Source organism: Grampus griseus (genome assembly GCF_964374135.1).
Source record: "Grampus griseus genome assembly, chromosome: 15".
NCBI classification, from domain to species: Eukaryota; Metazoa; Chordata; class Mammalia; order Artiodactyla; family Delphinidae; genus Grampus; species Grampus griseus.
This window is the reverse complement of record NC_139009.1, coordinates 6296059-6310689: the sequence shown is the minus strand read 5'-3', so window position 1 is coordinate 6310689 and position 14631 is coordinate 6296059. Positions and strand designations below refer to the sequence as shown.

At 49.4% G+C, this 14631-nt stretch overlaps 1 protein-coding gene across 2 annotated transcripts in view; it reads right to left on the bottom strand.

Annotated features, from left to right (window-relative positions):
• The window catches only part of ASAP2 (ArfGAP with SH3 domain, ankyrin repeat and PH domain 2), a gene marked incomplete at its 5' end in the record, with an annotated part of 157407 nt that overhangs the window by 61816 nt on the left and 80960 nt on the right, over positions 1-14631 (bottom strand). For both annotated transcript variants that reach the window (XM_082672195.1, XM_082672196.1), the window contains 3 exons: positions 3442-3571; positions 5832-5881; positions 7649-7723. In XM_082672195.1, the coding sequence (XP_082528321.1) occupies positions 3442-3571; positions 5832-5881; positions 7649-7723 (255 nt within the window). The remainder of the gene's footprint in view (positions 1-3441; positions 3572-5831; positions 5882-7648; positions 7724-14631) is intronic.

Sequence of the window (14631 nt, the reverse complement as noted above, 5' to 3'; positions counted from 1 at the left end):
ACAACCACTAAGACATCAGAAAGCCCCAGGGATCTACAAAACAAGCATCCGGAAATACACTTGTTCTTTGCTAAAAGTTTATAGAACAAAGACTCCATAAATTCCCTGTCCCTTCCACTGCTGAAATAGGGTGTCAACAACTCTGAGAATGCGTTGCCTCTAAGACCGAATGACCCCGAAAGAGCTGCTGACCCCTGCTGACCACAGGCATCTCAGCTGTAACCTGGGAAACTTGCGTTCAAGTGGCCTCCCAGGTCAGCCGGCAGCCCAGCTGGAAGAGGGAAGCTGAAACGGTAACTACGTCAACTGCCACTGCCTTTTTCCTTGACGTCCTCATCTCCCTCCTTTCTGATAACTTATTCTCTTTTAATTAAATAAGATGTCTGGCAATGTATCAAAATGGTTAAATGGTTAATAAGATACTTGGCCATGCGTCAAACGATAAAATGCACGTACCCTTTGACCCAGAAATTCTACTTACGGGAACTTATTCTAAGATAATCATAAAAGTTTACAAAGATGAATAGAGAAGAAGGTTTGTTGCAGACTTGTTTGTAAAAGTGAGAAGTGGCAACAACCTAAATGTAATGAATGGGGAATTAAAGTGTGGTACATCCACAGAGAGAAGGGCTATGTAGCCATTAAGCCAATAAAGCAGAGACTTCCTGACATGGAAAGATGTCCGTAGCACACTAGTGAGTGAAAATAATCAGGTTACAAAGCAGCAGTGGAGAATGATCCTGTTTATACAAATTGTCTGTATGTACGTATAACAGGGATATCTGAAAGATGTTTAGCTAAATGTCAAAGCGGTAATCTTTTGGTAAGTAAAATCTGTGGTGATTTTTGATTTCTTTTATATATATACACATATATATATACACACACATATATACTGGCCAATTTTTTAAAGCACTTATTTTTATAATCATAAAAAAGCGAGAGCGGATCTCTCATACGTTCTCAATTCACGGAAGCTCTGTATTATCTATCTGGCATACTGACTGTCTTTATAAGATTCATTTTGAAGAAAAAGTTCCACAGCCTTAAAACAAACACCTGGAAGTCACTTTTCTACACTAGATCCCACGCAACTAAAACTTTAAACACCTAAACAACATCAAACGTTTACAAAACTTGAGAACTTCAGTTTGAGGAAATGGTTGAATAATTTTTAAATGATTTTAACTGCAGCAATCTGTTCACTCTGAGGGGTTGGGTTCTCAGGGACTGCTTTTCGGACGCTCTTTCCTTCCAGCCCAGGTGTGTCTGGTCCGTGTGTACAGGCTTCATCAGATGTGTGCTCCTCTGTAAACTCCAACCTCAGTGCCCGGTCAGCCCACCTCCGCTTCTGTGCCTGCAAGGAGTGCCAGACCCCACCAACCGCAGGGACCCCGTGATGCTCGGCACAGACTGGGGCCCGACGGCCACTTGGGGACCCGCCCAACAGATGACTCAAGTGTGTGACTTAGAGACGTCGGGTAGATAGCGTTTTTCCAATAAAATAACCTATGTGACCAGTCCACACAACCCATTCACCCAGACAAGGAAAAGAGCCCAGTGCTGAGTGCGTGTCCCAGAAAGCAATGACAGAGCTGAGGATGGAACCCGCACCCTCACCTCGAGGGTATGACACTAACGCTGGCTGAGTCTCTCAGTCACTAAACATACTTTAACAAGCAGCCCTGCAGAGTTTACGTCAATAGCTTTCCTCCTCACTAGGCAAAAAGAGAGCTCATCCTGAACTCACACACACACCCTTCCCGAATCCACTCCCTGTGAAACACCACTACTTAATTTTACCCCGAGTCAATAAGAGCAATACCGTGTCTGTGTAACACACAGCGGTTTCTTCGTCCCTGTCTCTGTTGCCCAGGATGATCTCTCCAACACTGTGTGAAACGGGTCGGGCAGGTATTATATGTGATGTCTGTTTATAAAACAGCACGTGTATAAAAGCATCCACTCTCCTATCTACAATAACACGCTGAGCTTAGTTAACTTTCTAAAAAGTCACGTAATGGGGCTTCCCTGGTGGCGCAGTGGTTGAGAGTCCGCCTGCCGATGCAGGGGACGCGGGTTCGTGCCCCGGTCCGGGAAGATCCCACATGCCGTGGAGCGGCTGAGCCCCGTGAGCCACGGCCTCTGAGCCTGTGCGTCAGGAGCCTTGCTCCGCAACGGGAGAGGCCACAACAGTGAGAGGCCCGCGTACCGCAAAAAAAAAAAAAAAAAAAAAATGGCACATAATGAAAAACAAAGCAGCAAAGGAGGGACAGAGGAACAAAAAAGACATAAGAAACAAAAAAGTAAAAGAGCAGATACAAACCCAACCACATCAACAGTAACATCATGTGAATGACTAAACAACCCCATCAGAAGGCAGAGACTGTCAGACTGGATAAAAAAACATGATCCAAATATAGATTGTCTACAGGAAACACACTGTAGATCCAAAGATACACATAAGTTGAAAGTAAAAGGCTGGAGAGAGAAATCCCATGCAAATAGAAACCAAAAGAGAGCCGGAGTGGCTGTACTAATACCAGACAGATATCCCCGATCCCTGGGACTGATTCCCCTCTGCTGACCACTTAAGAGTTTGCTCTGGGAATAGAAACGCATTTTAATATACTCCTAAGGCGTGCATCTAAAAAGACTAGGCTCCTACTGTAATTAACAAATTAACAAACGTTCTAAAATCAAAAAGTGCCTTTTGATGAGCTCTGCTGTGGGCTGCTTACAGGGAATCGAGAGCTGGCTGAACCTAGTTTCAACACCTGTCACAAGTATCACCCCTGCATTGTGGACACTCAAAACGTAAGTCTGCCTGGCTACAGGAGGGAACACAAATGCCACCACGCTCACGCTTCACTGCCACCGCCCGGAGGAGCGAACCCTCAGGCCGAGGGGTAAACTGTTTCCACAAACAGACCCCCAAGCAAGGTATAAAAAAGGCTGGAAGCAAAGGCCTGCACGATTGGTCTTCGATATTTTCCACCCCTGAGCCTCCAGCAGAGAAATGTTCTGAACGTCAGTCCTGCCATTCTCCCCTCCCCGAGGGGAGGACTTGGGCCGCCGGTGGAGCAGGACAGAGGACCTCCCTAGGGTGCCTGGGCCTCTGGCCTTGGGGAACGCCCCCACCCGAGCAGGCGGAGCCTGGGGGCGCGCACTTGCAGAGGCTCTCACACTCATAGAGGGGACCACGGCTGGGGCCTCACCGCCCCGCCCCCGGCACCTCCTTAAGAACACCACAGCGGGGGCGAGTGTGCGCGTGTGGAGACAGAAAGAACCCGCTTTCAAGTGAGTCGCTCCTTCAGAAAGGCTGGAGCTGGGCTAGTCTAGCCCGACCCTCCAGGAGCCCCAGGCCCCCTGAACGACAGAAACTGGGCGGCAGGGTCCAGCAGTGCACCTGGCACTGCCTGAAGCGCCTGGCGGACGTACCTCGCACATCTGCAGCTGGAAGAACCGCCGCTCCTTCTCCATCTCCTCTGCGATCTCAGCCCCGCTGATCTCCGTGCGGATCATCCCGTGCAGCTTGGCATGCTCCTTCTTCTCCTTTTCTATCTTGGTTCTACGTGTGGAAAAGGTGAGACTCAATCAAGACACCTCCAGACTGGAGAGCGCCCCGCTGTGACCCCGACACCCACCCTGGACACAAATGCTCGCCGAGCCTTTCCAGAACAGGACGGCCTCGAACTCACTGGAAAGGAAAAAGCGTTTCGTCATAAACATGTCAACCTTGGCCCTTTCTGTTGAGTATCGACCCAAGAAATGCTTCCAGAGCAACTCGACTAGGACAGTGCCCATCATCACAGAAGAAAACAAGTGATCTTTCCCGTTTTTAAGCTTCGTTCCCCTTTCCACGTCTCTCTCATGCTCGCCTGTGCTCGAGTCCAGTGTGTGGGTCAGGGCACCAGCTGACCCCCGGAGTGCATCCCGAGACAGGTGACCAGGGTGAGGCAGCCATGCGTCACATCGGTTAGTAAGGGCTTGGACTAGTAGCTGGATTTTTATCCTGGACAAAAGGAGGCTAAACAAAAGCCACGGAAAGCACTCAAAAATATAAAGGGTGCCATGAAGAGGAGGGCGCAGACTTTTCCTGCAGAGCCCCAAGGCAGACACTACACAACGCAGGCAGCGTGTCTTAGGAAGCTGTTCAACATGAAATGGGTTCCTCTGGGTCCAGAGGCCCCATCATTTGGGGAGGGGGTATTTAGGAAGAGGCGAGAAATGTAGTTTCTAATCCTTGTTCTTTATCTTGAAGCACAGCACTGGGCACACAGCAGACCCGCAGTGACTTGACTGGGTGAGTTAAGAACGTAAAGAAAAGGTGACCGTTTGGTGAGGGTGTTGTTAAAGGGGCTCGTGCACCAGGGAGGCAGCGTGACTGGAGGGCCCCGGGGACAATCACACAACTCCAAGCCTCCCCTGACGCCACCGCAAAGGGATCAAGACGTGGCCCAGATGTCGGTCACTCTTGTAATGGTCAGGTATGGAACGACAGGCCAGGAACTGTAAAGACGTCTTAAAGCTGTTTGTTGCATATCACAGGGCCTCTCAGGAAAAATCAATCTTACGTGTAAAGGGGTAGAGCTAATTTTTTAATTTATCCCAGAATTACTCTGAGTTTTAAAGGGTGCTGCTCCTTCGTTCTCCAATTCTGGGATTTTGTGAGTACCTCTGTCCTCACCTTATCTACGTGTGTCTTGATTTTACAGAATTTGATCTCATTCCTCTTTCAAACCTTTTCCTTTCAGAAGGAGAAGACTCTCTCAGGCAACCCTCTTCAGAGACCCTCTCCTGTCCCTGGTTCAGAAGTGCACAGAAGCATTTCCTCTAAGGCCCTCGAGGGCAGCAGCGACGGCAGCTCAATGAAGTCGGCAAATCCATGTCCTGCCCTTGGCTCAACTAGCTTCTCGTGGGTGACCAGCAGCAAGTACCAAGCCCAGGTTTCCCACCTGTAAAGAGGAACGTGGACCCTTTCCTTATTCACTGCACTGAACCCACACACAGATGCAGGATGCTAATGAGCCCGGGACAGTGAGTCTGGAGCCTCTCTGGGTTGAGCCGACCTTCAAACATTCTGGTTTAATACTGTATCTGTGCTGGCATACGAATGTGTGCCATTACTGAGACCCTGGAATCTGGAGTATGGGAACTTAAGATTTCCAGGACGGGATGAGTACCAAAGGTTTGGGATTCCCTGGTGATCCTTCAGCTCTGAATAGAGACCCAAGGCTGGTAAAAACAAACAAACCCAATTAAATACGTGTAGTTACATCTGAAAAGGCTTTCTCCTTATCGTGTCCCACTTTACCAGATGGCTTCATATAAAAGTTTCTAATTCCACTGAGAAAACTCTATTACTCAATGCACAGCAATTACAAAGCAAGCATGAGGCATTCAAAAATATTTTCTATTTCTCAAGTATTTAAAATAATTGAGATCATCATTCCCACAATCGCTAGCCCAATTCTAGCTAGCTCAATCCTCTCCACTCCAGGAAATGAGAAACTGTGATCAGAAATGTTACAACAAGTGCCTGAAGTCAACCAGTAGAAGCCAATTAACGTTCCTGAAAATAACATTCTGTAGCCATTAGGACACAAGAGGAGGGATGAGGAAAAAACAGTTTAAAGAGGTTGACCTCATGAATGTGGACATCCGGTATGAAAGCATCTGGTATCACAACAAACCACAGCAACACAGTTTTGGGTGAATTCTTTCCTGGATTAAGGTTTATTTAGACAATACCTTTAAGCAATAAAGGCTCGATTTAAAATTAAAATCTCAAATTACCTATGCTTACTTTTTTAAATGAAAATACTCACATTTTTGTTTCATAGTCCTTCCAAGCTTTATCAAAAGGCTTTTTCAGATCCTGTAAACAGAGAGGCATAAATTAAACAGGACTAATCATTAATTTCTGGGCAAAATAAACTTATCCCTAGACTAGCCCTGAAAAGAGTATTAATTTCTGCAATAAATGACGTATGTGATCCCAGGATAAATGGAGAGCTTAGAGCACAGGCTTTTAATCAGACTAGCCGTAGCATTTAGTTTTCTTTCTCTTTAAGAAATTTTTATTATAGAATATACCAAATGCACACAGACAAAGGTGGAGAGAATTATATAACGTACCTGTCAGCTAGCTATAGCAAGTATCAACTCACAGCCCATTCTGTTTCACTTATACCCCGCCCTCTGCCCTGAGATTATTCTGAAATTAAACCTGGAAAGACATAACATTTAATCTTCAAGTATTTTAGTATATCTCTCTAAAAGAAAGGGACTCTGATTTTTTTCTATTAATATGGGAATCTCCTCAACACATGTACCCCTGATCTGGACCCCAAAACAAGAATATAAAAGCCATTCACCTTCTCCTGAGGTCTCCCGATTCCACAATTCTGCCTGGAACTCAGGACCTCATATTCTCTGATAAAGCCTGACTCAAAAATATACTGAGCCACTAGAAATTCTATCAAATTTGGTTCCTACCTATTTATGCTCCCTTTAACAGGGGTCTTTTAGAAGAGAAAACCCCTTCGTTGTGGGGATTTTTTTCTTTTTTTGACTCTTCTTTGGCCTCTGACAAGGCCTAAGCGCCACAGCCTGGCACCTAAAGCCTCCAGGAAGGCGTCTGCCCACCCTGTAAGCCTCACGTCCCACTGTGCAGCGCCGCCGACCCAGGGCCCCTTGCAGGGCCGCGTCATGCTGCTGCAGACGGGCATCCCCTTGCAGGGCCGCGTCATGCTGCTGCAGACGGGCATGGTTTCCCCTCTGCTTTGTGTGCCCTTCCCTCCCTCTTTCCTGGTTCTCGCCGGACGTGTTCTCCGGGCCCCCAGGGGATGCTGAGCAGTGTTCCTCCGTGTCCTAACGGCTCCCCGGGCCCAGACTCCTTGCCCCAACAGCTCTCCTGGCACTTCTGCCCCTGCAGAGGCCCCCGTAATCAGCTGGGCTTCCGGATGTGCCAGAGGCCACCGGGCATCACGTGTGGATCCCGTCAGAGCACTCGGTCGCCTAAGAACTGGGGCACGATTGCCTCTCTTTCCCATCACACACCTGTCTGTGCCAATGACGTGTGAGAGCAACTTTCTGCTCGGTGCCTGGTGCCCACAGAGCACTAGACCCTGACTGTCCCCACGCACGTGCCCGGGAAAACAGTTCACGCCTCAAGTGTTTGTACGAGGCAAGGCGAGGCCTCAACAACGAGCATCCTTTGCAGGACAGAAAAATAAAGGTGGCTCAGGCCTTGCTGGTGCCCATTCTCCCTCCAGGAAACCACCCTGCAAGGATCCTCTCCCAGGGCTCAATCAGTGACACGCTAGCTGGAAAAACCAGACTTCACACGGGGTTCCCTGCTCAACTGGCAGAACCCAAAAGTCGTTGGCAGTTTCCGGAAGAGCTGTTTCTTTCCCTTCCACATCAGGAGCACCAGCAGGACAGCCAGAAAGGCCACGGGTCACCACTCTTAGGGCCGGAAGGTGGTGCCACGATGGGCAGTCAAGGGAGCCCAAGGCAGCACAGCGCCACCCCGCCGTCCCAGGGAGAAGGCTCGAGGCCGCGGCTGCCCCGACTGGCCAGCGTGACGCGATTCCACGTCCTATGAAAGCCGCCCCCCGTGACAGGACTCTTCGTGTCATACCCCTTTCACTCCTTTTAGGTCCCCCTTCAGCAAACTGTCCAGAGGGAAGGAGATTATGTTGTTCATATTCTGAATCTAAAAAACAAAAACAGAAAAAAAATATCCTTATTCCATTTCCTTTTTAATCTAAAGTAAGGACAGCAAGGAGGTTAGAGAACACACGGTGATAATTAAACTTCCCTAAAACCTGACCAGCACAAGCATGACAGCCTTATTCATTCTTACATTCTCTGTAAGTAACGATTTTACCTTACAAATGAATATATAACTAAGGAAAAGTCTACATCTGTCTATATTTCACAACAATAATAACCTTCTATTACTGGGCTATAAAGTCTGTGGAAAGATAATCATTACAACAAAGAAAAAAAATCAATGACAGAAGCACTTTAAAGAGACAGGAACAGAAGCCCAAACACTTCCTATTCTCACTCAGGCTCCATCTGATGCCCTGGGGCTGGGCTTTGGTCAGTTCTGGGGGCCCAGAGCCCCCAATCTCCCTAGCACAGCCCCCAACAGGGGAGACTAAAAGGATAAACAGAACGAAGGGGGCTTCTGTCTCCTGAGAACGTGTATGAGTGGATGTTGAGAGAGAACTAGAAAAGAACGGAGAGAGAGAGAGGAAAGCAGATGAGAAAGGGAAAAGGAGGGACAAGTGGTCTTAAGGTCCCCTATTCTCCCTGAAGCAAGAAGGCAAAAGATGGTGGCTTAGCAAGTTGTCACCACAGATTAAATGCGGAGAACCAGACGCTCCTGACACACTTGGGCGTGCTCACGCCAAGCAGGCCCGTCCCCGCCGGCCGTTGAGCTTTGAGCCACAGCTTAAAGACACAAAGCTTCAGTGAGCAAGAACCTCGACGCACAGACTCCCCAGCTTCTGAACCCGACAGGAGTCCCTCCCCAGTGAGAAAATAAGCTGAGGCTCTACTTTCTCACCTCCCCAGGCTCTCTCTCCCTAAGTCAGCACAAGTGGCACGCAGCCTTCTGGGGCTGTGCGCATGTGTCACTTTGGTGACACGTGCCGAAATTACGGGACCACAAAAGGACAGAGACAGGAGTATGGACTTTGGAACCTTGTGCAATCCTTCTTACAATCGAGCAAAGGAGAATTTTATTTTTAGCAGAATTACCTTGACTGGGAAGACCCAACACAGGCACAACTTTTAGGGCAATATGGGATCTGATTTCCATGCACTATTCAGGATATGAAATTTCAAAACGGAGAAAGAAATTTACTTGAAAAATACTGGTAAGGTGTGTAAGAACGCCTGCACCAACCACCTTTCCTGCCAAATAAATGGTCAGTTAATGACTGTCAGTCATTTCAGAAATGCTTTCTGGGGTAACTTCTGTCTGGCGCTTAGACAGCTCAACGTGTGTCATGCACCCGGCAGAGGCACGGTGTCATCAGCTATGACGTGCTAGGATTAGCCTCAAGAGTTAAGCTGTAAATACTGAAAAGCTGAGTTTAAGGCGAGGTCCCGTGGGTGACGGGAAGGGATGGAGACAGGCCGTGCAGGTGACTCACCCCTGGCGCGAGCACACCTGGGCTTCCGCTGAGCCGTGGGGGGCTCCGTCCCCACACGCGCCCCTCGTTCCCACCGCTGCGAGAACGCACCCACCCCCGCCTCCTCGGGCCCCCTGTCCCGCCGCCGCCGCCCCTCACTTCCTGCTAGCGGCGCTCTCCTCCTGGGCTCCAGCCCTCTGACCCGCTGCTCGCCCACGAGCTCCCTCTGGCCTTCTCACCGCCCTGCCCCTCAGTGGCCTCACTGCCCCTCGTCTGGACTGAGGCACCGCTTCCCCTGCTCCTGGCCACCGCCTCCCAGTCTCTGCCCGTCCCAACCCCTCCTACGCAGTTGTTGGATTTCTCTGGCGTTGTGTCCCTGATAAACACTAAACCTGCTCCCGCATCTGGACCCTCACAGTCCAACCTCATCTGCCACGTTTCATCTCAGTATCCGCTGTTCAAAGCCTTCCCATCCACCAGGAATTTCTCAGATGCTACCTCTTCCAACAACATCCCAACCTCTCAGCAGGAAGTGACCCCTCCCTCTCCAAATCCTCCGATATTTTCTTTTTAAAAAAATTTCTTAAAGGACTTGACAGGTTCTACCCTACATTTGTCTTATCAAGCTCACGCCACGAATCCCAAGGGGCGACTTCAAGTTTTTCTATTCTCTACAGCACTCAACACAGAGCGTGGCAATGGCTGAGTGAATCAAGTTACCTAAGTATGTTTCTGAGCATCTAATGCATAAGAGACAGAATCTAGAGATACATTAATAGCTTTAAACATCATATAACTAATGTGTGAATTCATGAATTCATTCATCATGTATTTACTGAGTACCTATTTTACAGACAGCAGTAAGCTGGCTACAGATGTAAACAAAACATGATGCTTCTCACCTCAGAGGAAGAATAAACATATACACAAGAATGAAACAGAAAGCCTGCGACACACCACATGCAGCATGTTTCACCTGTACAGATACCAGCGGCTCCTGGGGGAAAGAAACAACGACTACAGCTTTAAGCAGTCAGGCGGGCTGACCTGGGCTTGGGAAGAAGGTGACCGGTCAGTTCCTGAGCCGCGAGACTCTGCCCTTTCATCCACTTGATCGCAGAGCCATGGCTGCAGTCCGGTCAGTCCTCAATGCTGCCCAGAGGGGAGCCAAGGCAGCGCCATCCTGGACAAGTCACGTGCAAGACGGCAGGAGCAGCCCAAGGGTGGGAGGGGCGGTGGTCAGAGCTGCTCAGGGTGGGAGGCTGAGCCAAAGGCACCAGAGCGACCCAGATATATGGGAGGTTGGAGGAAAAAAGAATAAGGTGCTTGCAGATTAAAAACTGTATTCCTAGGAAGAACTCTAGTATGTTTTTATGAGAGGTGTATTACGTGTGAGTGTATGCATGAATGAGCGAGAAAAACAAAACCCTCTGTAGCAGGGGAGAAGCACATCACCCAGAACTTGGTTTACACATCTATTTTAAGACTACTTGTTATCGGGACTTCCCTAGTGGGTCAGTGGTTAAGACTCTGCACTCTCACTGCCGAGGGGCTGGGTTCAATCCCTGGTCGGAGAGCTAAAATCTCACAAGCCGTGTGGCAAGGCCAAAAACAAAAGAAGACTTTTTGTTACTTAATTCAAATAAGAACTCAGGTAGTGACGACAGGTAGTAGGTAAGAGGAGGTAAACTAAGCTCTGGCATCCAGAAGAGTGAAAACCTAAGGACATCCAGACACTGGGCCAGGCTGCTTTCATGCTGGACACTGGACACAGGGTGAGCACGACATTAAACAGCCGTCAAAACTGTGATGACTGCCACAAAGGAGGCACACGGGGCCCTCAGGGAGCGACAGGAGATGAAATTGGGTGGGTAAGAGGAATTAGGAGACAAAGATGCATTAGACAGAACCTCAGTCCTCGCGAACTCACCGTTTAATAAGGCAGATAAAGCACTTTTTTTTTTTTTTTTTTTGCAGTACGCGGGCCTCTCACTGCTGTGGCCTCTCCCGTTGCGGAGCACAGGCTCCGGACGTGCAGGCTCAGCGGCCATGGCTCACGGGCCCAGCCACTCCGCAGCATGTGGGATCTTCCCGGACCGGGGCACGAACCCGCGTCCCCTGCATCAGCAGGCGGACCCTCAACCACTGCGCCACCAGGGAAGCCCCAAAGCACATATTTAAGTAAGTAAAGTGCCATGTGGAAACTGTACGAGCCAGAAATAAAACACCACTGAGTTTCTGAGAAGAGAAAATTATTTCCAGTCTGGACACCAGGGAGATGTTTGCTGATTGAGGTCATGTGAGATAGACCTTCAACGACAGGGAGAATTACGTCTTGCAAGATGGGGTGGAGGGTGTCCAGGCACAGGAACAGTGGAGAAGTGGGAGCACATCAGCCAGGGGAGCGGCGGGGGAGGCAGAAGATAAGAGCTAAAAAGAGCAGCTGGAAGAGAATCCCACCAAGGGGATTCTGGCCTCCATTCCATCCATTTCTCTTTCCGAGGGGCTACTCAAGTGATCTAAAATAAGAAACTACTACTCCTCTAATCAGAAACTAATTAGCTAAATGATTGCAAAAGAGACAGAAAGGAGATCGGCGGTTGCCTGGGGCTGGGGGTGGGAATGGGGATTAACTGTGAGGGGACAGGAGGGACCTTACTGGGGGGAAGAAAATGTCCCCAAACTGGTTTAAGGTGATGGTTGCATCTCTTGGTAAAGCTACTAGATATCAATGACTTGTAGAATTGAAATGGGTGAGTTTTATGATATATAAAATATACCTTATAAGGCTTTTTTTTTTTTAAGAAATTATTACAAACATGCACAGCGTCCCCGTCAGCGGGCTTCCTAACAAAGCCCCTCCACTCCTGGCACCAGCCTCCGCCCGCCCTCTGCCTTTTCCTGCTCTTGTACGGAACCCGCGCAGCACACACGCGTTCTGACTCAGGGTGAGCGTCCAGGAAATGACTGGCCCTCGTCTCTGCCTGGGCCCTGAACCATGGGCTGGTGCCCAGATGTCCTGTCTCAGCAAGAGCGCCCTGCGGCAGGAAGGATGGGCTCGCTCTGGGTCTCCCTCTGCCTGCCTGTACTGGGGCCGCCCAGCAGCCTCAGGCCCACAGCTGAACGAACCATCTCCATTCTGGCCGTGAGAGATGAAAACCACAGCCAGGAGATCACTGCACACACGTTGTGCTCAGCAGCTCCAGCCTCGATTTACGAGCAATAAAACTGTTATGATCGCTGGGAAGAATTAAGTTACCCCTGGGTCACCCAACTAGAATATTTCCCTTAGCACCAAGCAAGCATTGGGCTTTCTCTTATCCTCTGACTTGCTTTTAACAAGTATATGAAGTAAAATGGCTTTTCGAAACCCCAAGCATGATCTGAATACAAATTATTACTCTTAATTGCTGCCAGTAAGTATGGATCTAATACCAGTGGCACACAGACAGTCTGTAGTCACAGCCCTCCCTGCTCCGTCTTCCCTTTTCCTGGGTTCACCTGGATATGTCTGACAAGATGAGTTGACAATTAGTCCAATGTGTGTAATCTCAGAAGGAGAATGATTCAGTCTTGGGGAGACAGGCAGACAAGGCTATCAGAGATGGCGAGCAGCCTGCGTAACGTCATAGATGATTAGCAAACAAAGACAGACCAGGAGATGGGGCAGGGGTGGGCGAATATCGCCAGGCAATAGCCATCTTTCCACATGGGTCTTCCTAATTATTATATTTTTTGCGGGGGAGAGGGGGTCTTAAAACTCCTTGACCCGCGAGCTTTGCCACTGCCACACTCTCTAAAAATCTTTCCCCCCTTCCCCGTGACGCTCCCCCTGCCCACAGGGTCAGTGTCTCGGCGGCTCCTTCGGCTCTGCCACCGGTTACCGGCAGCTGCCGATCCAGCCAGAGCTCCGCCCCTGGTTCCAGCCTGACCCCCAGGAACCCCAGTGCTGCCTTCTCCTTGGCTGGGGATCTGTCGAGAAGCCTGAACCTAGACAGGATTTTTGTATCAGAGTGCTCTATTTTCAAGGAGCAGCAAAGAGAAGATAGACTCAAAACAGAAAGGCTGCTGGGCAGAATCTTCCCAGCTCCAGGCTCAGGAGTCTAGAAAAGACCAGGTCTTCCCAGGGCTCTCCTCAAAAACCCTTAAGAGTGTCCAACCCTCTGTGGGGATAGTCAGCTTTTCCTAAAAGACCATATATAAAACATGGCCGAAGAGCCTTACCTGAAATGCACCTGTGTCGTTAAGTTTATTTTAATATGCCTAATTTATGAGGAACCAGAGACAGAACGCTGGGATCTGCAGGGGTTTTTTCTTTTTAACTTGGGCAAATGCTGCTCTATCACAGAGTCAGAGGTAAAATCAAGACCTCAAAGAAGGGCAAACACCTGCTCATGTGGGCACAGGCACTGGCAGCACCTCCGTGCCAGGGGGCGGAGAGCTGCAAAAAGACCTCAGACCTCACTGCTTCAATTAAGGGCATTCTTAGCAGAGGCTTCGGCATTAGCCAAGGATGTGTACCTGGGAAACAGCCAGCACCTGCGGAAGCTTCGAGTCTTCTCCAGGAGCTGGAGCCTGAGACCCAGGATTGTGCGTGTGCGTGGCACCACCGGGGGTGTTATAGCAGCAGGTAAGGCTTTACGCCTGTGCAGTCCAGTATGACAGACACTAGATACATGTGCCCATTCAGATGTAAATGGATTACAATGAAATCAAGTTGGAAACTGAATTCCTCAGTTGCGCTAGCATATTTCAGGTGCCCGAGAGCCATGTGTGCTGAGCGGCTTCTCATACTGGATACAGCAGATGCAGACCATTTCCATCAAAGCAAAAAGTTCTGGTGGGGCTTCCCTGGTGGCACTTCCCTGGTGGCGCAGTGGCTGAGAGTCCGCCTGCCGATGCAGGGGACACGGGTTCGTGCCCCGGTCCGGGAAGATCTCATATGCCGCAGAGCGGTTGGGCCCGTGAGCCATGGCCGCTGATCCTGTGTGTCTGGAGCCTGTGCTCCGCGACGGGAGAGGCCACAGCAGTGAGAGGCCCGCGTACCGCAAAAAAAAAAAAAAAAAAAAAAGTTCTGGTGGACAGCAATGCTTCAGACGAGTAGCCTAAAAAAATTTTTAAGCATCTCTGAAGGTGTAACTGATGTACAATAACCTGCCCATATTCAAAGTGCACAATTTGATAAGTCATAGCACATGCATACACCCACAAAACCATCGCCCAAATCCAGACAGTGAACGTAGCCATCACCCCCAGAAGCTTCTTTGCACCCTTTTGCAATTCCCACCTCCCAGCTGCTCACTCCCCAATCTCCGGTCCCCAGGAAACCGCTGATCTGCGTCCGTCACCACAGAATAATCTACATTTTCTAGGACTTTCTATACATGGAATTCTACGGCACGCACTGCTCTTTATCGGCTTCTTTCACACTCGCTTTGAGATCCATCCGTGCTGCTGCAGCAACGGCTCATTCTCG